The sequence below is a fragment of the Urocitellus parryii genome, chromosome 11 (assembly GCF_045843805.1).
Source record: "Urocitellus parryii isolate mUroPar1 chromosome 11, mUroPar1.hap1, whole genome shotgun sequence".
Classification (NCBI taxonomy): Eukaryota; Metazoa; Chordata; class Mammalia; order Rodentia; family Sciuridae; genus Urocitellus; species Urocitellus parryii.
The window spans coordinates 36,388,183-36,415,454 of NC_135541.1; the positions used below are offsets into that span (position 1 = coordinate 36,388,183).

The 27,272-nt window shown below is 41.8% G+C and overlaps 1 protein-coding gene across 2 annotated transcripts; it reads left to right on the forward strand.

Annotated features, from left to right (window-relative positions):
- Positions 1-1,956: 1,956 nt before the first annotated feature.
- On the forward strand, positions 1,957-21,359 carry Cpt2 (carnitine palmitoyltransferase 2). Of its 2 annotated transcripts, none has more exons than XM_026382428.2 (5): positions 1,957-2,247; positions 7,967-8,047; positions 10,077-10,183; positions 18,068-19,372; positions 20,731-21,359. In XM_026382428.2, the coding sequence occupies exons 1-5, from the start codon at positions 2,096-2,098 to the stop codon at positions 21,060-21,062; spliced, it is 1,977 nt and encodes a 658-aa protein (XP_026238213.1). In that variant the 5' UTR covers positions 1,957-2,095; the 3' UTR covers positions 21,063-21,359. The 2 variants fall into 2 exon arrangements, with proteins under 2 accessions (XP_026238213.1, XP_077659862.1); XM_077803736.1 differs by having other exon boundaries at positions 18,068-19,383; positions 20,731-20,929.
- The last annotated feature ends 5,913 nt before the right edge of the window (positions 21,360-27,272 follow it).

The window sequence follows — 27,272 nt, forward strand, 5'->3', positions numbered from 1 at the left end:
CTATAATACAAACAATTTATTCTTCAGGACGTTTCTCTAAGCAGATTAACTTTCTTGACCCTTGCACAGCAAGATATGGTCTTTCTAAACTCCTAGCTCATGTTATCCTTAATGTGGTACAGTCCCCAGGGCCATCTCTAGGGAAGCACTTACCTACACCAGGACCCAGGCCAAATACTTGGGCACATAAATGAAAACAAAGTCCCTGCCTTAGAGGACCTCAAAATTCATGGTGAGAAGTGTATAAACAATTAAATAGCTCATCATTAACTCACAATACAGCTGTACATACAAAACAGTAAAGGAGTGTGAAGAGTGCTGTGGAATCAGAGGAATTTGTTCTCTTGGGGAAGAATGCTGAGAACTGAGGAAGACTTCATAGAGGTGGTACATTTTGAAATGGGGTTTGCAGGAGGAGGAAGCGTTTACTAGGCAGAGTCAGGCTTGGTGATGCATACCTGTAATCCCAGCAGCTCTGGAGGCTGAGACAGGAGGGTTGCAAGTTCAAGGCCAGCCTCAGCCTCAGTAACTTAGTGAGAGACCCTGTCTCAAAAAAAAAAAAAAAAAAAGTTTACTAGGTAGAGATGCATGAAAAGAATATTCTAGGCAGCGAGACAGCTCTTTTAAAGAAATGGAATGGAGTAAGAACAAGAGATGGGGATGGGATGATGAGTAGTTCAGTGTCACTACAGCACAGAGTGCTTCAGGTGACATGATGGGAGATGGAGAAATAGATGGGAGCCAGAATTCAGAAGGCTGTGGACACTAGCCTGGTGGATAGATTTGTTCCTATTGGCCACATACCACAGAAGACTTTTGAGCCCCTTTAAGCCATTTGATTGGTCCTCTGTCTTTAGAACTGACCAGTGCTCTTCTACTAGTCCAAAATTTCTTCCTCTGATCCTCCAAGCTCTACCCAGATCCAGATATCTGCCTTAAGTTTCAAGGCTCTGAAAACTGTTAGGGTTTCGGGAGGGGGTAATTGATCTTTTTTTCAGAAAGGATTTTACATGCTCTTTCTGACACTATACTCAACACGCAAATGGCACTGGTGTTTTGGACTTGAGCCAGTTGGATCTGTTCTCTCCTCAAGGGAGAAGGATTAGATAATCAGTATATTCCAGTTTCTTGCTTAGTTCTTCAGCATTTGTAATCACTATTTTTTTTATTGGTTGTTCAAAACATTACAAAGCTCATGACATATCATCTTCCATACATTTGATTCAAGTGGGTTATGAACTCCCATTTTTTACCCCAAATACAAGTTGCAGAATCACATCGGTTACACATCCACATTTTTACATAAGATAGAAGAAAAAGTTGGCTGTAATCACTATTGAATGAGTGTCAGAACTGGTTTGTGATTTTCCGGTTCAACTGGTGGTCACCTAAATAGATAAGGACAGAGCTGAGACCAAACTTCAGGTCTCTTGACTCCCAATCCAGTGCTCTTTTGGATGCACTCCAGCCCCTGACTCTGCCTGGCCCTTATGAAAGGAACAGAATGTACTTGGCTGCCTCAAACCCACAGGGTCCTGATTGAGAGTTGGAGCTAAAGGAAGGTCGTGTTCCCAGAATGGAATTCTGTTGTGCCTCAGTCCAGACAGCATAATTCTATGTCTTTTGATACCTTCCTTCTTCTGTAAAATGGGAGCAGAGCCTGAAGACATAGTTAAATGGAGATCCTGATCAAATGTCCACAGTCGTCCAGGGACCGAGCGTTGATCAATGTAGGCTTATCGAATTGCAAAAATGAATTTCGGCGGTTCTTTTTCTCCAGCTCTGATTTCTAGCTTGCTCCATAAAAGGAGAAGGGGAGGACTTCGGCTAGGTCCAACGCCTCCGCCTCCCGGATAGGAAGACCAGCTGTCTCCAAGCATCAGCCGGGCGGGCGGGAATCGGCCGTGGGCGGGGCCTTCTGTGGGCGGGCTCTGTGGGCGGGGCCTTCTGTGGGCGGGGCCGTAGACGGGAAGTGGGCCCCGGGCGGGGACGAATTGGACGCGGAGTCCCTGACGCTGCGTCTCCGGCCTTGAGGGCAGCGGCCTTTTTCTTGGACTAGAATTCCTTCACCTCTGCCTTCTCGCCGCCCGGGACGATGGTGCCCCGCCTGCTGCTGCGCGCCTGGCCCCGGGGCCCTGCCATTGGCCCTGGAGCCCCCTGTCGGTCCCTCAGTGCTGACAGTAGGCCTGGCCAGTACCTGCAGCACAGCATCGTGCCCACCATGCACTACCAGGACAGTCTGCCCAGGTGAGCCCGACCTCCCCGACCCCGCCAGCCCAGGATTGACCCCAGCGCGACTCCATTCACTCAGGACTTCTGAAACTGAACTGGCTTACACCCTCAAACCCCGACCTTGGAGGCAGCCATATTCCCCATTCTCGAACTCCTGTGACTTCCCAGCTTCCAGTTTCTCCAGCCCAGGAACCCCAGAACCTTCAAATTCTCCAAAATCCTTCCATGCACAGTTCTCCGATTCTCCATCTTGAGCCCTTCTCGAATTCCCTCTCCATTAACCTAACTTCCAACCGGATGGATGGATGGATGGAGTGCCTCAGGATTGAGGCCCTCATATTTTCCCTTGAAATATGTCCTGCCTGAATATCTCCAAAACCATCAGAATCCTTCCAAACTAGGGGTATCTAATGAATGCTGAGCATTCCTGCCTGGAATATTTAGGTTGCCAGTTTCTGATATTAATAGTACTGTGGTACCTCAAGTTCTCCCGGTGCTCCCCCTTCTTCACCCATTACTCAGAACTTTCAGTGCCACTCCTCATTCTTCCAGTACCCTGCTCTTTTAGCACCCCACTAGTCTCCACAAGCACTATCTCATGTTCACTCTTACCTTCAACCATACCCCCACCATGCACATCCTAACTTCTAAGTCCAGTCTTAACCTGGGAACGTTTCACGTGCCACCAGACCCTCCTCAGCATCCCTCCCTTCAAGTTCCTCTCTAAAATATCCTCCCTCACAGACATTGCTCCCTGCAACTTCAGCCAACCCTCATAGAATTCTTGAAACTGTCCTCATGCCCCTTGAGGACTTCATCTCTTTCAAATTAGATCCAGGACTCTCCCAAATTTTCAACGCTCTTCATCATAGGCTACCATCCCCACCTTCTGAAACATGAAACACCCTATAAGAATAGCCCTAAGTCTTTCTCTCCCCCACCCTTACCCAGCACTTCCCAGCATCCAGTTTTTCCAGTCTTTGAACTCCCAGCCTTCATCTAAATTGCCAGCTCTCCTTGTCCAGAAAGAAATTAGAAATTTCCTTCACTCTCTGAAACTGAACCTAAATTGTCATCTCTACTCACTCATCATTTAGTTCCTGGAGCCAAGTTTCCAATTTGTTTCAGAAATCCTTCTCTCTTTCTCACTAAACTGTCATCAGGAATCCTCCAAGCTAGGGGCCAGTACTCCTTCTCCAGGAAAAGAACAGCATTATATCACAGGCAGTGCCCCCAGCCACAAAGTTGCTGTTTTTTTTTTTTTATATCCAAGAGTTATGTTTAACCCAACATCAGTGCCCACCCTCCCCTCTCAGGAAGATCATCCAAAGGCAATTCTCCTGAAATAATAGTGTGCAAACTTCTAAGACAGACTAAAATGAGATTATCTGAACTAGTAGGAGAGAGAAAGAAAACAAGGTCTGTGTGCCTGAGGGATAAGCCTGGGACCTGCCTCCTCCTTGTCAGCATTTGTGTCTGAGCTGTGCTTGTATGTGGGGGAAAGGTCAGGACTGACAAACCTGTCTTCAATTGCCAAATCCAGAGTCATGGTCATTGACTTTCAGGCAGGCCCAGGCCCCACCCAGGTTTAAGATCAAAAGGAGTTTCTGTATTTCAGACTTGGAAAACTAGAAAGAATATTTAAGATCATTTACTCCAAAGCCATCCACAGCACAAAAATCTGTAGAAATCTGCAAGAACAAACCATAATGCTCACCGCCCATTAAGCAACCATAAAGTGGAGTTAGCTGGGGGATAAAATTCCTTCTAAATTCTGGGTTAGTAAAATGTATTATCTTTGACATTTATCTTGATGTCAGACTTGGTAAAGAGCCCTTACTTTGAAGTCTAGTAGAACTTAGTTTCAAATTCTATATCTGCAACTGTAGCTATAATTTTGGGCAATTCAGTTAACTTAGTGACAGTCCCCTGTGAGTGAGTTCTCCGTTGTAGCATAATACTGAGATAAGATACAAGAGATAGGGAAGTATCATAATTAGTCACTCCCTCCACCTTATCTGTCAGTTTTCTTATTACCTTTGCCTTTTAACTTGGTAGACTTGGATGCTCTTTCTACTAGGATCCCTCCCACTATGATTTGCCTGTTGTTTGTTTGTTTGTTTTTATGAGTGTGGTAAAATATGCTTAACATAAAATTTACTATTTTAACCACTTTTAGCTGTATAGTTCAGGGATATATAGAGAGTGTGTGTGTGTGTGTGGTGTTGGGCATTGAACCGGGGCCTTGTGCACGGGAGGCAGGCACTCTACCAACTGAGCTATATCCCCAGCCCAGGGTGTATATTTTTTAAGAGGTATATTTATATAACTTGGGACTGTGGAACTGTAAGTTCTGAGGAAACCAAGGATGGATCTGACTGGCCTCTAGTCCACATCAATAAATATTTGATAAATATTCATTGATGTGGATTAGAGGCCCATCAGGGATGAGGAGGCACTTGTGGTTCAGTGGAAGAGATAAAACAGTGACAGGTAAACAATGTTATAATGTGGATAAGAGGGAAATGACATCTTGCTGTCCTTAAAATAATGAGATAGGAGTCAGACCTGATTTATTTATTTACTTACTTATTTATCTGTCTATCACTTTATGGTTCCAGAAATTGAACAAGTCACATCCCTAGCTTGCCCCACTTTTTATTTTGAGACAGGGTCTCACTAAATTGCTGAGGCTGACTTTGAACTTTCACTATTCCTGTCTCAGCCTCCCGAGTTTCTGGGATTACAGGTGTGTGCCACTCACACCTGACTTTTAACCCCAGCTCTACTTTTTACTGGTTGCATGGCCAGGAGCAAGCTGTATTACCTAAAAATGGGAATGTCAGTATTACCTTCCTCTCTGAGTAGTTAGAACCAAACCCTGTAATAGAAAGCACTTGGCTGGATCTTGTGGCACATGCCTGTAATCTCAGCAATTTGGAAGGCTGAGACAGGAGGATGGAAAGCTTGAGACCAGCCTCAGCAACTTAATGAGCCCTGTCTCAAAATTAAAAAAAGAAAAAAAAATTTTAAAGAGCTGGGGCTCTTAAAAAAAAAAAAAAAGCTGAATCTGGCACATAGTAAGTACATGGTGTCATTCACAAGTACTGTGTGAATAATCACTGAAAGAAAGCCATTGTGTTGAGTGAGCGTAGAGGTGCAAGTGACTTATGGTCTGGGTGAGTGAGGGAAGTTTCACAGAGAAAGTGGCACTTGAGCTGGAATCTGAAATTCACCAAGTGAGCAGTAATGAATAAAGGACAGAGAGGCACATGCCAAGGAACAGATAACTGCAATCTGTGATGTGACCAGAAATTTTGAAAGGTTTATGATAGGCCCAGCCCAAGAAAAGAATCACTATGTAGGCCTTAAGTTATTGGAGTTGGTGTGGGGTGTGTGGGGGGAGAAGAGCCCATTATTAGGCACTATATTAGGTCTATAATTGATGCACAATAAATGTCAATCATCTGTTGTTTTTCTTTTAATCTCTAATCACTTTTGGTGATGATTGGTGTGGAGACATAATAGGCAGGTTCTCTAGAATTCCTGCAGGAGGCAGAAGAGTCTGAGATTCCAGGGTGTGGAGAATAACAGGGGAAACAGTAATGTTTCAGGCCCCTCAGGCATGTCTTTCAGATCTATCTTCTTGTCTTCTAGAATAAATTTTATTCCCTAGCAACTCTGTGAACACTATCCCAAGTGTAACTAGATCCTGTAGATACAGAGAAGGCTTTTTAGCTGTGTTCTTGCAGGAGAAATCCCAAAGTGCCTACTTCTCAGAGGAAATGAGTAAGTGACCGAGAGGAACTTAAACAGGAGATAAATCAGTGTAGCACTTCCATCTTTATTACAGCAAATTACTTTTCAATGGGAGTGGGTGGGGAAGGAAAACCCAGGTAGTTAAGATGGAACTGCCATGTACCTCCCTTAACACCTGGGCTCTACCTCTTTCAAGGCCTGTTGAATTACATCACTGGGAACTCCAGGAACTGTGGTGCACATGTTCAATCACTTGTGGTGTTCTTTGAAGAATGTGAAGGAAGCAGAGTTGTGCATAGAGACTGGACTTGCTCTCACATCTCAGTTTTTCAAGAGAATGAATGTTAACTGGAAGAATGGCTTCTGAACACTTACTGAAAAAGAAATTGTTATGGTACAGACCTTTGTGGTAGCAAGTTATAGAAATTTCAAGTCAAACTGGCTTTAGCAAATGAATTCACAGTCCTGAAAAATAGCCAATGGATCAAGAGGATCAAATGATGTCATTTAGACCCTGTTTTGGCTTCCTGATGAACTCTTCATTTATAGAACTCCGTTCTCAAACAGGTTTTCTTCCCCTGGTGACAGAGTGGTAGCCAGCACATAAGATGTAGCTTACACCCTGATCTTTTAGTGACGCAAGCTAATAGAGATTGCCCTTCCTGGGAGTTCAAAAAAAAAAAAATCCTATAATTAAGTCTGATTGGTTCTTACTGGTCTCATCAGTCCTATACTAGTAATCTGTAAGCCCACCCCTGGGAGTTTGGGGTAGTCGGTTCCACCAGCACCACTGGTACTGAGTAGGAAAGGTTAGTTCTTCCACAAAAATAGGGCACTATTACTAGAAACCTGGGAGAATGGATGTCAGGTGGCCCAAAAGCAGAAATGAGAAAATTCTATGCTAGGTACTGAGGAGAGGTGGTGATGAGCTGTTTTCCTAGAGAAGTGAAAAGACTAGGGGCAGAGTTTGGAGCTACAGGACTTGAGGACTGACTAGTATGTTGAGTGTTTACTATGTGCTAGGCCCTCTTCTAAATCATTGATAAGCATTGAGGCATTTAACCAGTATAGGACCCTAAACAGGTACAAATGCATATTACCCCCATTTTATAGATGAGGACACGTGGGTACAAGACAGTTGTATGCCCACAGTCACACAACTGTGAGGGATGCAGCCAGAGTCAGCTCTCTGAACTTCCTTGCAAGGGCAGGAGTCCATATGACTCCTAAAGTTGTAGTCACAGAGGAGAGGGCCCTTAGAGACCATTTCTTTCAGTTTCTTCCTCTTACTGAGAAAAAAATTACCAGAGATGAAAAGTAACTTTTTAAAAAAATTATAACAGCAGGGTGCAGTGGCACTTGCCTGTAATCCCAGAGACTTGGGAGGCTGGGAGGAGGAGACTTGGGAGGAGGATCTCAAGTTCGAGGCCAACTTCAGCAATTTAGTGAGGCCCTAGCAACTTAGCAAAACCCTGTCTCAAAATAAAAAAAAATTTTTTTAAAGGGCTGGGATGTGGCTCAATGGTTAAGTGTCCCTGGGGTCAATTGCTATCAAAATAGATAGGTAGACAGATAGATAGATAAATTAACAGCTTTATGGGGAGGCTGAGACAGGAGGATCTCAAGTTAGAAGCCTGCTTGGGCAATTTAACAAGGTCCTGTCTCAAAAAATAAAGCTGGGTACGGTGGTGCACACCTATAGTCTCAGCTACTTGGGAATCTGGACAGGAGGATTGCAAGTTTGAGGTCAGTCTGGGCAACTTAGCAAGATCCTGACAAAAAATAAAGGAATTGGGGGGTGTGGCTCATATAAAACACCACTGAGTTCAATCCCTAGTATGAAAAAAAAATTTTTTTTTACTAAAATGTGAAGTTACCATTGATACATTAATGATCAATTTTCTCATTTGCCTTGTGAAGCTAATTAATCTCTTTAACATATTATCTGCTTATGCTGACTTTGCTTTCTCTCCAGGCTGCCTATTCCCAAACTTGAAGACACCATTAGGAGATACCTCAGTGCACAGAAACCTCTCTTGGATGATAGCCAGTTCAGGTAAACGCTGACTACTCCGAATGACCATGGTTGGGTGGTTCCAGAGAGGCTGGCAAGTAATGGTGGACCAAGCTTCAGGGAATGTCTGTGACTTGATTGGATCTCCAGAACCTGGAACCTAGTTTATACATGTGCAAGTTCAGGAAAAGATTTTCATTCCCAAAGGACTGAGCAGTCCCTGAGGTGAGAGTCCTTCTAACCTGACTCAACAGATGGTTTATGAGCCAGAATGCCATACTTTTTCAGGGGAGGGGTTACTGGGGATTGAATTCGGGAGCACTCAACCACTGAGCCACATCCCCTGCCCTAATTTGTATTTTATTTAGAGACAGGGTCTCACTGAGTTATTTAATGCCTCCCTGTTGCTGAGGCTGGCTTTGAACTTGTGATCCTTCTGCCTCAGCCTCCCGCTGGGATTCTAGGCCACTGTGCCCAGCCAGAGAACCATACTTGTACTTTATCTTGGCAGCTGGTACTGGTCATTTGCAGAGGGCATGTATTCTTGGTAGAGAGGTCCATTGAGAACCATATGGCTCACCAGAAGTTTGCTTGTTGAGCATGTTTATAGCGCTGGATAGTATGACTTCCAAATCCATGCCCTTTTCAGAATCTCAGAATGTGATCTTATTTGGAAATAGGTTGTTATAGATGTAATTAGTTAAGATGTGGTCCTACATCTTACTGGAGTAGAGGAGTAGAATAGGTGTTTTTTTGTTTTTTGTTTTTGTTTTTTTTTTTTGGTATGAGGATTGAACCTAGAGGGCCTTATCCACTGAGCTATATCCCCAGACCTTATTTTTTATTTTGAGATATGAAGTTGCTTAAGTCCTTGATGAATTGCTAAGGCTGGCCTTAAACTTGCTATCCTCCTATCTCAGCCTCCCAAATCACTGGGATTACAGGCATGTGCCACTGTGCCTAGCAGGGTAGGTCCTTAATCCAATAGAACTCATGTTCTTATAAAAGAGTAAAAGAGACACAAACAGCCATGTGAGGGTGAGGACAGAGATTAGAGTGTTGTATCAACAACCCAAGGAGAGTCAAGATTGCTGGTATCATCAGAAGCTAAGAATGGAATATATTTTCCTAGAGCCTTCAGAGAGATACAGTCCTGTTGATGCCTGGATTTTGAACTATAGCATCCAGAACTGTGAGAGAATAAATTTCTGTTCCTTTAAGCCCCACCCAGTTTGTGATAGTTATGGCAGTCTTAGGAAACTAATACAGCAAAGAATTCAAAAATAATATCAGATATTGCCAAAAAGTGGATTGCATTAAGCTCTGTTAGCCTTGTGTGGTTTGGTACTTTGGTACTTTTTCCATAATGAGAATTTTTTGTTTCCATAACTGGCATTGCTATTTGAATCAGAATCCTTCATTGGGCAGTGACAGAGAAACAGAAACTATGTATAATCTAGGTTCCTGCTTTAAATATTCCTTGTTCAGGAGCTGTTAGTGTTCTCTTCAGATGGATGAACCCCTTAATTTACCCATGTTACCTCAAACAGTGAAATTGCATTAAAATAACCAAACTTTGAATTTAAAAAAAAAATTCTTGATAGTCACTAGAAGTTTCTTTTAATATAGTAATGAATTAACAGCCATCAGTTACAAAGTGAGTATTATGTTTTAGACTATATATTTTTAACCTTGTAGGGTGGTCTCTTTTAGGCATCAAGAAACTGAGACTCAAGAGAGAATGTATAATTTGTCAAGTCACACAGTTTAAAAGTGACAGAACCAAAAATTAAACTCAGTTATTTTTTACTCAAAAGCTTATATCCTTTTCTTCATGCCAAACTGCTTCCTAGAGATTAGAGTATCCTGTGAAATGTTGCTTAAGCTTCCTGATATCCTAGATTTTTCTGTTTTAGATTGATTCCTTTTCTGTTGATTTCAGAGGTACCTTCTTACCTCTTTCCCAGTTTGTAGGGATATGCTGTTGGGGGATCCACAGACCCCTCTGAGTTCTTCTTGACCATGAACCTAAAGGTATTAGGTTTAATTCTGTCTTTTTTGATCATTTCAGGAAGACAGAACAATTTTGTAAGAGTTTTGAGAATGGAATTGGAAAAGAACTACACAAGCAGCTGGTGGCTCGGGACAAACAGAATAAACACACAAGCTACATTTCTGGTAGGTGGGCTGGCCTGTGGGCAGGACTTTTCCCAGAGCCATCTATAATGAAAAATAAGGAATCCTCTCTGCCATTTTGGTCTCAGAAATATTTTCAGTGAGACCAGCATTGAAGTTATGGCCCCCCTACTTCCTGAAGCAGATGTTAAGGCTGCGGGAGCGCCTCCCCTAGGTGCTGACTGGGGGGCCTCCTCTCTAGCAGTGGCTTGCCTTCTCCATTGGTGGAGTCCAATCAAGGACTGTCTGAAAAGGAGGCAGGATTAGGTCCTGCGGCTTCTTCCTGTGGTTCTAGGTCCCCCACAGGCTGACCTAACTGCCCTTTCATGACTCTTCCTGATACATTCCATGCTTCAACAAATATGAACTCTGTGGTCCCCTGAACCTGTGAGTCTTTCACCTTCAATGCCTTTTATCCATATTCTTCCCCTTCTGTTCTTTTCTTTTCTTTTTGGTACTGGGCACTGAACCCAGGAGCATTCTGCCTCTGAGCTACATCTATTTTTATTTTATTTTATTTTTAAAATATTTTTTAATTGTTGGTGGACCTTTATTTTATTTATTTGTATGTGGTGCTAAGAATCGAACCCAGTGCCTCATGTGTGCTAGGTAAGCACGCTACCACTGAGCCACAACCCCAGCCCACACAGCCATTTTTTAAGAAATTTATTTTAGAGAGAGTTGCATTAAATTGCCTAGGCTGTCCTTGAATCTGCATTGCAGACCTTCTGTTCTGCCTTAGCTTCCCAAGTCTCTGGAATTACAAATCACTGTGCCTAGCTCCATTTTCTTTTTCTTTTCTTTTTTTTCCTGGCAAATTCCTCCTTTGAGATCTGGGTAGGGTAGCTTTTTTGTTTTGTTTTTCTTTTTAATATTTATTTTTTAGTTGTATTTGGACATAATACCTTTATTTCTTTTTATGTGGTGCTGAGGATCGAACCCAGGGCCCCCCACGCGCTGGGTGAGTGCTGTACCACTGAGCCACAACCCCAGCCCTGGATAGGGTAGTTTTTCTATAAATCTTCTCAGTCCTTTCCCCTCTCATTCAAAGTTGGTTACTTCCACCTCTCTTCCTTCAGTACTTCTTTAACTTTTCCTTTGTATCAGGTTATACATACACATAGTTTAAAGAATCAAATATTTCCATAAGGCTTATTAGGAGAAGTAGCAATTGCCTGACCTTCCCTTATTTTCACACTTCACACCTTCTTTCATTTTCTGTTTAATTCCCTTGATATGTACCCACACATCCCTAAATGATATACTTATATTACTGCATCTTAATTTTCATTTTTTTCTTTCTTTCTTTCTTTTTTTAATTTTAGGCATTATCTGTTAACATTTAACTACAAAGATTAGAATTTAGCAAACTTTTACATCCCCTCCCACATATATAAGTGTAGATATTTCTCAGACCCACATTTTCCCAGTATAATTATTTATAATTTTGGTTAATTCAATATTTCTTGTTTGTACTGTTATGATCATACAAATGCTATTATTAGCTGAGTCATGTAGTATATTGGATTGTTTTTCCTTTCCTATAGAAACTTATTTTTTTCTTTGAAGTTTAAAAAATTTTTTTTGGCACTGAAGATTAAACTCAGGAGTGCTTAAACACTGAGTCACATACTCAGCCCTTGTTATTTTTTATTTTAAGATAGTTTCTCTCTGAGTTGCTTAGGGTCTCACTGAGTTGCTAAGGCTAACTTTGAGCTTATGATCCTGCTTCCTCAACCTCCTGAGTCGCTGGGATTACAGCTATGCACCACCATACCTGGCTTCTCTAAAGTTAATAATGATCCTGCTGGGCGCTGTGGCACATACCTGTAATCCCAGTGGTTCTGGAGGCTGAGACAGGACGATGCCAAGTTGAAAGACAGCCTTAGCAATGGTGAGGCACTAGGCAACTCAGTGAGACCCTGTCTCTAAATAAAATATAAAACAGGGCTGGGGATGTGGCTCAGTGATTGGGCACTCCTGAGTTCAATCCCTGGTACTAAAAAAGAAAAAGAAAAAAAAAAAAAAGAATAGATGAGATCTTTTCTTTTCTTTTTTCTTTCTTTCTTTCTTTTTTTTTTTTTTTTTTTTTTTGGTACCAGGGATTGAACTCAGGGGCACTTGCCCACTAAGCCACATCCCCAGCCCTATTTTGTATTTTATTTAGAGACAGGGTCTCACTGAGTTGCTTAGCACCTCACCTTTGCTGAGGCTGGCTTTGAAACTTGTGATCCTCTGTCTTAGCCTCCCAAGCTGCTGGGATTACAGGTGTGTGCCACCCCTTCTGGCTCATCTTTTCTTTTGATTAATAATTTATGCTCACACTCCTCCTAAACTGTCTGAATCTCCTCTGAGTACATGAAAGAACATTATATAGTCTATTAATTTTGTTCTTTTTAAAATATATATTCATATATGTATGTGTGTATATCTATCTATCTATATATATATATATTTTTTAAATTTTAAGTGGACACAATATCTTTATTTTACATTTATGTGATGCTAAGGATCAAACCCAGCACCTCAAGCATGCTAGGCAAGCGCTCTACCACTGAGCCACAACCCCATCTCCTAATTTTTTTCTTCTTGACAAAGTCTCTTCTAGAACTTCTGACTCACCTTGGACTGGGTCTGTGAAACCATTCCTCATGCCACGCCCCCCACACCGTTTTTTTTTGGTACTGGGGATTGAATCCAGGATGCTTTACCATTGAGCCACATCCCCAGTCCTTTTTAGTTTTTATTTTTAGACATCTCACAAAGTTGCTTAAGGCCTTGCTAAGTTGCTGAGGTTGGCTCTGAACTTGTAATCCTCCTGCCTGAACCTCCTGAGTCACTAGAATTTCAGGTGTGTACCACCACCTGGCATCTGTGAACTCTTGGCTTAGGATCTTTTTTGGGATCTTTTTTTTCAGCTGAGGTTTCTCTTATTCTTTCTCATGCTGGGACTCTGTTTCTTGGATTTCACATTTTCCTTTCTTAATGTCTCCCTTATTTTCTTAGAACACAAGATTCCCTTTGCTCTCTGGAAGCAGAACACAGAGAGCAAAAGTTTTGAAAACTGTTCTCATACTTCAGTGATAATTTGTTTGACTAGCTTGAAAATAATTTTTCCACAGATTTTGAAGTCTATACTCCATTATCTTTTATTTAATTTATTTTTTATAGGAAGAAAGGTTTATTTTGGCTATGGTTTCCATCCACAATCAGCTGGTTCCATTCCCTTTAAAAAGCTTTTGTGGAGGCAGAAACATCATGACCGAAAGGTGTGGTCAGGAAAGCTGCTTACCTCATTGTATCCAGAAATCAGAGAGCCAGTGAGCGCTCCATTGTCTTCTACTTTCAGTGTTGCTAAGTTATTTTGTTATTTTGAGTCTTGATCCTTTGCTCCTCTGTCTCTGGAAGCTTTTAGAAATTTCTCTTTTCCCGGGTGTTCTGAAATTCAGATAATGTGTTTTGGAATGGGTTTATTTATACCCTTTTGCTGGGTCACTCAGTGAGTTCTTTGACCCTTCAAACTCATGTTTATCCCAGCTCTAGCATATTCTCATTTTATTTCTTTGATTTTTCTCCCTAAATTCTATCTTCCAGTCTTTGAGTTTCTAAATTTCTCCTTTCCTGTTTTTCATTTCCAAGGGCTCTTCTTTTTTTTTTTTTTTTTTTTTTTTGGAGGGTTAAATTTTTTTTTTTTTTTTTATTGGTCGTTCATAACATTACATAGTTCTTAATACATCATATTACACGGTTTGATTCACGTGGATTATGAACTCCCCCTTTTACCCCGTATACAAATTGCTGTATCACATCAGTTTCCCTTCCATTGATTGACATATTGCCTTTCTAGTGTCTGATGTATTCTGATGTCTGTCCTATTCTCTACTATCCCCCCTCCCCTCCCCTCCCCTTTTCTCTCTCTACCCCTTCTACTGTAAATCATTTCTTCCATTTGTATTATCTTGTCTTACCCCTCCTTTCCTCTTGTATGACATTTTGTATATCCCTGAGGATCGCCTTCCATTTCCATGCAATTTCCCTTCTCACTCCCTTTCCCTCCCACCTCTCATCCCTGTTTAATGTAAATCTTCTTCTCAAGCTCTTCGTCCCTACCCTGTCCTTGTTTACTCCCCTTATATCAAAGGAGTCATTTGGTATTTGTTTTTTAAAGATTGACTAGCTTCACTTAGCATAATCTGCTCTAATGCCATCCATTTCCCTCCAAATTCTATGATTTTGTCATTTTTTAATGCAGAATAATACTCCATAGTATATAAATGCCACATTTTTTTTATCCATTCATCTATTGAAGGGCATCTAGGCTGGTTCCACAGTCTTGCTATCATGAATTGAGCTGCTATGAACATCGATGTAGCAGTGTCCCTGTAGCATGCTCTTGTTAGGGCTTTAGGGAATAGACCGAGAAGGGGAATAGCTGGGTCGAATGGTGGTTCCATTCCCAAGGGCTCTTCTTTCTTTTTCTTAGGATGTTCTTTTTTTTTTTTTTTTTTTTTATTGGTCGTTCATAACATTACATAGTTCTTAATACATCATATTACACGGTTTGAATCAAGTGGATTATGAACTCCCGCTTTTACCCCGTATACAAATTGCTGTATCACATCAGTTACCCTTCCATTGATTGACATATTGCCTTTCTAGTGTCTGATGTATTCTGCTGTCTGTCCTATTGTCTACTATCCCCCCTCCCCTCCCCTCCCCTCCCCTCCCCTTTTCTCTCTCTACCCCTTCTACTGTAAATCATTTCTTCCATTTGTATTCTCTTGACTTACCCCTCCTTTCCTCTTATATGACATTTTGTATAACCCTGAGGATCGCCTTCCATTTCCATGCAATTTCCCTTCTCACTCCCTTTCCCTCCCACCTCTCATCCCTGTTTACTGTAAATATTCTTCTCAAGCTCTTCGTCCCTACCCTGTCCTTGTTTACACCCCTTATATCAAAGGAGTCATTTGGTATTTGTTTTTTAAAGATTGACTAGCTTCACTTAGCATAATCTGCTCTAATGCCATCCATTTCCCTCCAAATTCTATGATTTTGTCATTTTTTAATGCAGAGTAATACTCCATAGTGTATAAATGCCACATTTTTTTTATCCATTCATCTATTGAAGGGCATCTAGGCTGGTTCCACAGTCTTGCTATCATGAATTGAGCTGCTATGAACATCGATGTAGCAGTGTCCCTGTAGCATGCTCTTGTTAGGGCTTTAGGGAATAGACCGAGAAGGGGAATAGCTGGGTCGAATGGTGGTTCCATTCCCAAGGGCTCTTCTTTCTTTTTCTTAGGATGTTCTTTTCTTTTTAAACAATTTTATCTCTGGAATATTTAAAACATTTTTCTTCTTCCTTCATAGTCAGTCTCCTTCAAGTTGCCTTTTTCTCCTGTTTGTTTTGCCTCTTTTCTTTCTGCTGATGCTTCTTAATCCTTCCGTGCTGCCTTAGATATGAGTGACATACTAAAAAGTTGTTGGAAGCTCTGTGGATGAGGGTGAGGCTTGTTGGTTACAGGTGTCACTGTGATGTGATCTGGCTAAACTGTTTCTTTGAGGTTCTCCTAATGGTAGTGTCTTTGAGTTAGATTCCTCAGGGAAGGTTTTTCCAGTAAACTGCTAGGAAGTTGCTAGTGTGGTAGAAATAGGGCAAGGGAAGCAAGTTTGAGAGCTCAACTGTGACTTAGGTCTTCTAGTTTCACTTTAACCAGAGAATACAAAAAGCCTTCTATCGAAGTAAGGAGGAAACACTGGGGTTAAAAGAAGTGATCTAATTAAACAGTTGTTCAACCAGAGATCTAAACAGCCCGTTACTGAGCTGTCTGGAAGTTCTGCTGTGTAAAACAGATTATTTTTTTATCTGTCATGCAGTTTAAGATTGGCTTTCTTTTTTTTATTAGTTGTTCAAAACATTACATAGCTCTTGACATATCATATTTCATACATTTGATTCAAGTGGGTTATTAACTCCCATTTTTCCCCCTATACAGATTGCAGAATCACATCAGTTACACATCCGAGTTTTTACATACTGCCATACTAGTGTCTGTTGTATTCTGCTGTCTTTCCTATCCTCTACTATCCCCCCTCCCCTCCCCTCCCCTCCCCTCTCATCTTCTCTCTCTACCCCATCTACTGTACTTCATTTCTCTGGTGAAGGGAAAGGGGGAAAAAAAATAAGATTGGCTTTCTTGAATCTGTTTTTGGTTATTACCCGTTACCTAAATACTTTCAAGTTTTGAATATTTGCTCTTTTCTCATTCTCTTGGCCTTATTTTGGTGTGTGTGTGTGTGTGTGTGTGTGTGTGTGTGTGTGTGTGTGTGTGTTTGGGGGAAGGTACCAGGGATTGAACTCAGGGGCACTCAGCCACTGAACCACATCCCCAACCCTATTTTGTATTTTAAATTCTTTTACTCAAGGTTGGAGTGGGAATCATAGGCATGAATTTATGTTTTCTTTAATAAAATATGTCTTATCCACCAGTACTTCTTTTCTCTCATCATTTTAGTGTATTGCATCACATTTTAATTTTGTTTGTCTACTTCACTAGAATTTTTCAGAATTAAAGAATATATTCTATTCTTCTCTAAATCCCCTGGACCAGGACCTGGCACTGACTCCCAAGGAATGGAATGGAATGAATGGGCCAATGAAGAAGTCATGGTTAAATTGGATCTATTGGTCCTTTCCCAGTACTACCTGTGAAAATTATTTCCTCCAAAGTCATAGAGAGTCCTTTTTTATTGATTTTATCCATGTGTACTAACCTCAGCAGGAATTCCCTTGAAGACACATTTTTCTGATAAAATATTGCTTCTGGAAGTTTTGTAGGCAAAACATCCAGCATGTGATCCACATGCACTTATGGTTATTTCTAATTGATTTTTTGAGAACTTCCTAAAAGAGAGTTCATAAATATATACTGTACACGGAAGGACAGTGAAGGCTGCCCTCTGTGCCCCTGTCCCATTAAGGAGATAGTCAAAGATGAATATTGTCCCTGAAAGTAGATAAATCAAGAGAAACCTAAGGAAATGGGGTAGGAATTAGCTGTTCTGTTCTAGCATGGAATCTTACTGTATGTTTTCCCTTTAGGAACCCCCCCCCAAAAAAAAAAAAGAGAAACAGAATAAAGAAGAAAAAGCAATTAATAAACATTAGGGGAATACATATCAGATCCATAATGATATGCTACTTCATACCCACCAGAATGGTCCCAGTCAAAAAGACATATAGTAACAAGTGTTGATGAGGATTTGGGGGAAATTGGAAGTCTCATGTGCAACTGGTAGGCCGGCTGCAGCTACTTTAGAAAATGCCCTGGCTGTTCCTCAAAAGGCTTAAAAGAAACTTAGATGACCTGCCAGTTCCACTCCTAACTATATGCTCAAGAGAATTAGTAACATGTCCAACCAAAAACTCATATATGAAAGTTCAAGGCAGTATATTTCATAATAGCTAAGAAATGGTAACAACCTAAATAGCTATTAAACAAAATGTAGTATACCCATAAAATGGAACATAGTTCAACAATAACAACAAAATTAAACAACAGTAAAAATGAAATGAAGAACTAATATACTCTCCAACATGGATGGACCTCAAAAGCATTATCAAAAATGACAGCCCAGGGGAAGGGAGGGGGCATGGGGTTATTAATGATGGTGGAATGTGATGATCATTATTATCCAAAGTACATGTATGAAGACATGAATTGGTGTGACTATACTTTGTATACAACCAGAGATATGAAAAATTGTGCTCTATATGTGTAATAAGAATTGTAATGCATTCCACTGTCATATATAAATTTAAAAAATGACAGCCCAGATGCAAAAGACCACACATTGTATAATCCCTTTTATTTTGCTTTTTAGGCCCCTGGTTTGATATGTATTTAACTGCTCGAGACTCAGTTGTTCTGAACTTTAATCCATTTATGGCGTTCAATCCTGATCCAAAATCTGAGTATAATGACCAGCTCACCCGGGCGACCAACATGACTGTTTCTGCCATCCGGTTTCTGAAGACACTCCGGGCTGGCCTTTTGGAGCCAGAAGTATTCCACTTGAACCCTGCCAAAAGTGACACAAATACCTTTAAGAGACTCATACGCTTTGTGCCTTCCTCTCTGTCTTGGTATGGGGCCTACTTGGTCAATGCATATCCCTTGGATATGTCTCAGTATTTTCGGCTTTTCAATTCAACTCGTTTACCCAAACCCAGGCGGGATGAACTCTTTACTGATGACAAGGCCCGACACCTCCTGGTCCTAAGAAAAGGACATTTCTATGTCTTTGATGTCCTGGATCAAGATGGGAACATCGTGAGCCCCTCAGAAATCCAGGCACATCTGAAGTATATTCTTGAAGACAATAGCCCTGTGCCTGAGTTTCCTCTGACATATCTGACCAGTGAGAACCGAGATGTCTGGGCAGAGCTCAGGCAGAAGCTGATACATGGGGGCAATGAGGAGACCCTGAGGAAAGTGGACTCCGCTGCCTTCTGCCTCTGCTTAGATGACTTCCCCATTAAGGACCTTGTCCATTTGTCCCACACCATGCTACATGGTGATGGTACAAATCGCTGGTTTGATAAATCCTTTAACCTCATTGTGGCCAAGGATGGCACTGCCGCTGTCCACTTTGAGCATGCTTGGGGTGACGGGGTTGCAGTACTCAGGTTTTTCAATGAAGTGTTTAAAGATAGCACTAACACTCCTGCCATCACTCCCCAGAGCCAGCCAGCCAATACGGACTCTTCCATCACTGTGCAAAAACTCAGCTTCAAATTGGATGATGCCTTAAAGGCTGGAATCACTGCTGCAAAGGAAAAGTTTGATGCTACCACAAAAACCCTCACCATTGACTGTATGCAGTTTCAGAGAGGAGGCAAAGAATTCTTGAAGAAGCAGAAGTTGAGCCCTGACGCAGTGGCACAGCTGGCCTTCCAGATGGCCTTCCTGCGGCAGTATGGGCAGACAGTGGCCACCTACGAGTCCTGCAGCACTGCAGCATTCAAACATGGCCGCACTGAGACCATCCGCCCAGCCTCCATCTTCACAAAGAGATGCTCTGAGGCCTTCGTCAGGGAGCCCTCTAAGCACAGTGCTGGCGAGCTTCAGCAGCTGATGGCCGAGTGCTCCAAGTACCATGGTCAGCTGACCAAAGAAGCAGCAATGGGTGAGGCAGGGGTGGGGAGCATGCCCTCTGTGCCTGGGTTAGACTCAATAACATCCCCCCACATCTGATGTCTACCCTGTCCCTAGATTTAATTCACCTGCTTATTCCCAAAATGATGATTTTTTCCCCCCTATCCTAGTAGTCTGAAGAGCCAGCCCAGCCACTAGGGATCAGAATGTTCTCATGTCCTAAGTAGGGATGGGGAAATGCATCTAACTTTCTTCTCATTTAAAAGTCATTTTCAACTGTGAGTCAGGATTCTCCTTTTTCTATTGCTTGTTAGTTATCAGACTTCCTTTCAACAATTGAGAATTTCTAAGCCCACAGCTCCCCCTCACTTTACCTCAGATGTAGTGTGTTGGCTCCCTGGAAATAGATCATCTCAGAAGTGCTTTCCAAATTGAAGTGTTATCTTTTCATCTCTTTGTGATAAAATTGAAAACCTGGAAAGGATGTGGAGGATATCCAATCTTTTCACATAGCTTCAAAGTCCTAGAACTGAAAGGGTCCTCCAAGACCTAGTTTTTTTCCTTCTCCATTTTATAGGCAGGAAACTGAGGCCACTGGCTTAGTGTTACACAGAAAATATGTAGTAAGGCTGAAATTAGAACCCTGGCCAAAAATCCTTTTTTTTTTTTCTAGTGACTTAATCTTGTCTTTTACATGTGAATTAGACTTTGAATTTTGTCTTATTTTTGGTTTATGTGTGTGATGGAGGAGGGGCGGTTGCTGGGAATTGAACCCAGGGCCTTGTGTATGCTAACACATACTTTACCACTGAACTGTGTACACCTCTAGCCCCATATCTTAAGTTTTTGAGTCTATGGCTTTCTTCACATAGTGTCTTGACTGACTAAATTGATTCACAATTTTTAAAACCATGCTTTCATTCTACGCTCATTTTTAGCTCAACTATTGACAGCTGAAAATATGTTTTAAAATAATTTAAGGTAGGTGCAGTGGCGCACACCTATAATTCCATTGACTTGAGAGGCTGAGGTAGGAGGATTGTAAGTTCAAGGCCAGCCTCAGCAACTTAGTGAGGCCCTAAGCAACTTAGAGATTCTATACCCAAATAAAAAAAAAAAAAATTTAAAAGCCTGGAGATGTGGCTCAGTGGGTAAACACCTCTGGGTTAAATTCCTGGTTTTAAAAAAAAAAATTTTTTTTAAATATTCTGGAATGAGCTTCTGCAAAGTTTAGTGAGCTGGAGATATACATACAGAGGTAGAGAGACCCTTCTTCTACTTTACAGACTGCTCTTAAGGGGGATTCCTGTCATGGCTAGGAGGTTTGCCTAAGATCCTTTCCAGTTCTGAGATTCTGAGACTCCTGTTTTTCCATTTTGTCTCTGACAGGCCAGGGCTTTGACAGACACTTGTTTGCTTTGCGGTACCTGGTGGCAGCCAAAGGAATTGTCCTGCCCGAGCTTTACCTGGACTCTGCATATGAACGGATAAACCACAACATCCTGTCCACCAGCACGCTGAGCAGCCCAGCAGTGAACCTTGGTGGCTTTGCCCCTGTTGTCCCTGATGGCTTTGGCATTGGTTATGCTGTTCATGACAACTGGATAGGCTGCAATGTCTCCTCCTACCCAGGACGCAATGCCCGGGAGTTTCTTCACTGTGTTGAGAAATCCTTAGAAGATATATTTGATGCCTTAGAAGGCAAATCCATCAAAGCTTAGCTTCCAGGTAGATGGAAAGTCCTCCATTACTTCCTCATGAAAATGGAGGGCCGTGTAGCCAATAAGTGCTATCCTGTGCCTAATGAAACTAACCACGGGCCCAAGCAGCCAGTGCTGCAGGCTTGAGCTCAAAGATCATTTTTTTTTAAAGCTAAATGTGTTATTTCTGAATGGGACTAGATCACAAGAGACAATGAGAAATTTCAGTTTCAAGACCCTCTGATCAAGATATTGGGTTTAAAGAACTAACTCAGGTCTATTTATTGTTTAAACAGAAATAAAATGTAATTGTGTAATTGTTGCTTAAAGATGCTTCCTCTTATTATTAGTAGTGTTTTTTTTTTTTTTTTGTTTTGTGGTGCGTCGAATTGAATCCAGGGACTTGTGCATGCAAGGCAAGCATTCTACCAATTGAGCTATAACCCCAGCTTTTTTTTTTTTAATCCCTACTTCCCACAAAGAACTTCCCAATAGTAAGTTCAGGAAGCAATAAGTTCCCATTGATTCCTGGCTCCTCAGGTGCTATGGGAAACACTGTTTCATCTTCTATAAACTTGCCCCTTTCTCTTGGGCAAAAGTACCCTTTATTTTTCTAAGGAGTGAACTGCTCTGCTTGATTCTGGCAGGCCTGCTTCAATAAAGGATCTAACCACGGATTTAAGGACTGCTATTTGACTATTTTGGGGGGCCAAATGAGGATTTATAATGGTCATGTGTTTATTTTAATCAGTTGAAGTGTGAGTGAGAATTGTGGCCTCAGGTAGCAAACATAAGTCTGCATTTTACAGTACAGAACATTTCCTTTAAGTGAAATGAATATAGATTTTTTTCCTTTCCCATTACTTGTTAGAATGCTACTGGAACTTGAACAGAAGAACATTTTTATCAAATTTTTTGAAAAGGAAGTAATTTGTGTTAATCTTACTGCATTCCTAATGGCTTCTCAGTGAGTTACAGATACAGCCTTTCTATCCTCCTCATTTGCTTCCCTTTAACACATGTCCTACAGAGAAGCCCAGTGGGTCCCATGTCTTCAGCCTGCCTTGCCTAGGTTTTTACTGTCCCTTCTTTATGAAAACTTCTATCCTTGGTCAAAACACATAAGGGGAAATTTCATTCTGGACACACTTAGCTCCCAGGAACAGCACAATATACGTTAACCACAACAACGGATTTGAATTTGCATCACTCAGAGGGCGAGGAGCCCTAACTACTACTTCCTAGACACCAAAAGGCCCTTTGGGAGTCAAAAGGAGCCTGCCTAGGCTGTGGAATTGCCTGGCAGGAGCTGGGACCTCACCCACTCCAGAAGGGAGGAGCCTACCTTGGCATGGCACGCAGTCTTGACTGTATGCTTGGTGAGCAGGAAGGCATACTCCTCTTCGGTATGACTACAGGTGCTGAGTCAGATGTTCTGCCCAATATATGCTTCTGGCATCTTCAGCAGGCTGAGCACCACAGGACTCAGGTTATTCACAGGCATACTGTCCATGGGGATGTCACCCATGGGCAAGCCTGGGGTGGGTAAAGAGACATGCTGGCATGGTCAGAGGCCCTCTCTGGGAAGCTAGACTGGATTTCCCAGAGTTAGTCCACTGGACACCTGCCCAAATCAGCATTGGACAGTGTCCAGGTGTGGCGCCAGGAGCCCTTGGGTCCTTCCTCACCCACAAAGAGGGATGCCTTTTCAGATCACCCAGGGGCCTGAGGGGATGGAGCCCAACTCAGAATTCCAGATAGGGTGACCTCACAATAGTTCTGTGAACTCAATAAAGGATCGTACAGCAGGCCACTATGGGCACCAGACTCTTCATGCCAGATGGGCTGGGCTCCCTGGCAGTGCCTGTGCCCTCCCATGAGGGAAGTGGCATTCACACTTAGGGTGAAGAGGCCCCTCCCACTCTGGCCTCCAGTGCATCCTGCTCTAATCCACCAACCAACTGGCAGAACACAGGTTGCCTGAGGTTTTTTCCAATGTTGAGATATGTTCCTATTATCCTTAGTTTTTCTAGTGTTTTGAACATGAAGGGGTGCTGTATTTTATTGAATACTTTTCTGCATCTATTGAGATGATCATATGATTCTTATCTTTAAGTATATTGATGTGATGAATTACATTTATTGATTTCCATATGTTGAACCAACCTTGCATCCCTGGGATGAACCCCACTCGATTGTGGTACACTATCTTTTTGATATGTATTTGATTTGCCGGAATTTTCTTGAGAATTCTAACATCTATGTTCATTAGAGATATTGTTCTGAAGTTTTCTTTCTTTGATGTGTCTTTGCCTGGCTTTGGAATCAGGGTGATATTGGTCTCATAGAATGAGTTTGGAAGTGCTCCCTCTATTTCCTGAAATAAATTGAAGAGTATTGATATTAGTTCTTCTTTAAAGATCTTGTAGAACTCGGCTGTGTATCCATCTGGTCCTGGGCTTTTCTTTGTTGGTAGGCTTCTAATGGCATCTTCTATTTCATCACCAGGGCCCTTATTTACAAACTGGCTGGTAGGCATAGAAAAGAGCAAGTGTTCCCACTGAAATCTATAACTGAACCCTATCAGCAGCGGCCAGCACAGTCCATTAACTGTTTGGTCACTCAGGGAAATTCTCAGGGAGTTAGAAATAAAACATAAACATACAATTTACCTTTAACCAAGCTCTGGGATGGCTCCTCTTTCTCTCTGCCTCAAGCTCTCAGCGGGGGAGCGAGGATCTACACAAGAGGCTAGTGAGATACAGTGAGCACGCTTTGGAATGGGCTTTTATTGGAGAACTCTAAATTCTGGGGAAAATCCTGTCCAATGAAGGTCAAGGGAGGCAGTGTTGCAAGGTCAGGTGAAGTGATTGGGTCCCTAGGGTTGTGGAGAGACACACCTCTACATGAAGACACCATCCTCAAACCCAAGAAGGGCAGGGCAGACTAGTGGCATTTCTGCTACCCTACGCCTCAATCACCCAGCTGGGGAGTGACTCAGTCACATGTGAGGTTGGTCTCCCACAGAACCCTATCATCCAAATATTCCTTTCAAAAAAATTTTTTTTGGAATGCTGGAGATTAGGACCAGGGCCTTGCCTGGCTCTACCACTGAGCCATCCTCCCAGCCCCACTTCCTATGTTTGAAGAAGTAACAATTACAGTGCTGCTTTCTCACACAGTTGTCCAATGGAGAAATCACCCATCAGAACTGCCTGGTTGATTTTCTCACTGTCCCTGTGGACATCAATGTTATGCCCATTTCACAGAATGGGAATCCAAGGTCCCGAGAAGTTGTAGGACTTGCCCAGTCTCAGGCTCAATGTTAGAGAGCCAGGACTTGGATACAGAACAATTCAACAACAAGCCTGCTTTCTATTACACCTGCAGCTTCACACAGTCAGAACTTGGCCTCACTGTGCTTGGGGAAGGGCACTCACTTAGCAGATACCTCTATCCATCTGGGCTTTCTGGGGCAGAAAGTAGGAGAGAAAATTCTCAAAACAGCAGGGGAGCTGCACACTGGTCATAGGAACCTCATGTCTTGAAAATATTCTTCCATCTCCCCTTTGCTAAATGGCCTGCTGCCAGCCTCCCAGCCATTAGCTTCCTGATGTTCTCCAGGCCACTGCAGACTATGTAGTGGTGGCCCAGGCTCTTGGCCAGATCAGCCAGCAGCTTTCCCTGTGGCTCCAAAATGACAACCAGTTTCTTGGCAGCCATGAGGCTGGAGCTGGAGAGCTGCTGCCAGGAGGGGCCTGGGATGGTGGTGGCACCAGTTTGAGAAAAATGTTATTGTTCAAAGATAATACTTTTTCTTTTCTTTTTTTTTTAGGGGGGGGGGGTACTAAAGATTGCACCCAGGGGTGCTTTACTACTGAGCTCCATCTCCAGCTCTTTTCATGTTTTATTTTGGAACAGGTTCTCACCAAGTTGCTTAGGGCCTGTGCCCATCCTAAGATGATACTTTTTAAAAAACTGCTCAAGGATAATGTAAGAATTGCATGTTGAGGACCTTCACAGAATGTCCAAACAAGAGCCAGTAGTGGATTTAGGACTCATGCAATCATTTCATCTTTCACTGTCCCCACTTCCAGTAGCTTTAACCTGGATAGGACACTGCTGTTCTGGAGTGTTGGGCAGAGGATTTTTTTTTTTTTTTTTTTGTGGTCCTGGGAATTGAACCCAGGGGTGCTTTACCAGTGAGCTACATACCTGGCCCTTTTTGAGACAGAGTCTTGCTAAGTTGCCTAGGCTGGCCTCAAAGCTGTGATCTTACTGCCTCAGCCTCCCTAGCTGCTGGGATTACAGGCATGTGCCACCATACCCAGTTACAAAACTACCTTTTATTTATCACTTAATATATATGTCTAAGCCTAGTTATAAGGGACAGGGTACAGACAAACCACCACCAATTGGACAAATCTCATCAAGTAACAATGTCACAGCTGAATACCCTAATTTTTCAAATGGAGAAAATGAGGTCCTGAGACAGGAGGCATTTGCCCAGGGTTTACAAGGAGCCAGATGCTGAACCTTTAGAGATTCTACTCCTACATATTGCAGTACCAAAGCACTCAAGATCATTAATCCTTGGAATACCTCTTTGAATACAGATCGAGGTAGGGTTTCAACCTTATTTTATTGTACAGAATCTCTTACAGCTGCCTCAGTACCATTTATTGATGAGTTAATAATTAACCTCATGAACTGCAACAGTAGTCCTTAATCTTCATATGTCAGTAGGTCTGTTAACCTGCTGTTCCACTGGTCTGTTTGTGTATCAGTGTCAATACCATAAATGGCTTAAATTGCCATTTCTTTATAAATATATTGTGATACTTGGTAGGGGAGGTCTTCTGCCTCTGTCATACAGTTTTCAAATCAATTTAAGTTCTGGTAAAAATTTGAGATTTTCTTTTTAAACTTTCTTTTATTTATTCGTTTTTTAATGTGGTACTGAGGATTGAACCCAGTGCCTCACATATGCGAGGCAAGCCCTATACCACTGAGCTACATTCAACCCCAGCCCAAAATTTGAGATTTCAATTAGAATTTATAAACATTATTTGAAAATGAGCATCTTTATCATGTACTTTTAAAAAATATTTTTTCGTTGTCAATATAGCTTTTATTTATATTATTTTATATGTAGTACTGAGGATTAAACCCAGGGCCTCACACATGCCAGGCAAGTGCTCTACCAGTGAGCCAGAACTCCAGTCCTCTGTACTTTAAAGTCTTCCTATCCATTAATAGTAATATGGGTCTTCATTTAATACCCTTAATACTCTTCAGTAAAGCTGTCCATTAAGGTCATGAATCTCTTGACAGATTAACTCCTGTTACTTTGGGGGGGAGTATCTTTTTTTTTTTTTCAATTTTTTTGAGTTGTACATGGACACAATGCCTTTATTTATTTATTTTTTGTATGTGGTGCCAGGGATAGAACCCAGTGCCTCATGAATGCTAGGCAAGCGCTCTACCACTGAGCCACAACCCCGGCCCTGGGGGAAGTATCTTTTCTTGAACTATATCTTGCTTGTTAGTAGCATATTGAAATAAGATTTCTCACCTTGACCTTAAATCCAACATGGTAATTTTTTTTTTTTTTGGAGTTACTAAGTGGAAAATCATAAGCAATGAAATACTGAGTTGGCTCTTTCCTTTCTATTCTTTCACTTTACTTTTTTTTAGTACTGGGAATTGAATCCAGGGGTACTAATCATTAAGCCATATCCTCAGCCTGGTTTTTTTTGTCGTTGTTGTTGTTTTTTGAGACAGGGTCTTGATTAGTTGCTTAGAGCCTCACTAAATTGCCAAGGATGGCTGGAACTTATGATCTTCCTGCTTGAGCCCCCCAGGTTGCTGGGATTACAAGTGTGTGCCACCACGCTCAGTCTTTATTTTTCAAATTGTCTTATAGTGGTGGGATTTCCAGCACAATAAACAGATGTAGTGATTGAGGGCATCCTCATCTCACCCTGACGAAGTGTAATACTTCAAACATTTCATCATTTATAAAACATGGCACTTGCTCTAGGTTTTGTTAATACCCTTTGTGAGGTGATAGTAGCTCTCTTTAATCCTAGTTTGCTAAGAGCTTTTTTTTTTTTTTAAATTTTTTTGTAGTTGTAGATGGATGGAGTGCTTTTGTTTATTTTTATGTGGTTCTGAGGATTGAAACCAGTGCCTCATGCATGCCAGGAAAGTACTCTGACACTAAGCTAC

Bases quoted from the DNA above. Each gene is read 5' to 3' on its own strand.
- Cpt2 (XM_026382428.2), top strand. From the start codon at position 2,096: ATGGTGCCCCGCCTGCTGCTGCGCGCCTGGCCCCGGGGCCCTGCCATT. The intron at 2,248-7,966 runs GTGAGCCCGACC...CTTTCTCTCCAG, and splicing joins TACCAGGACAGTCTGCCCAG to GCTGCCTATTCCCAAACTTG. The intron at 19,373-20,730 runs GTGAGGCAGGGG...TGTCTCTGACAG, and splicing joins GACCAAAGAAGCAGCAATGG to GCCAGGGCTTTGACAGACAC.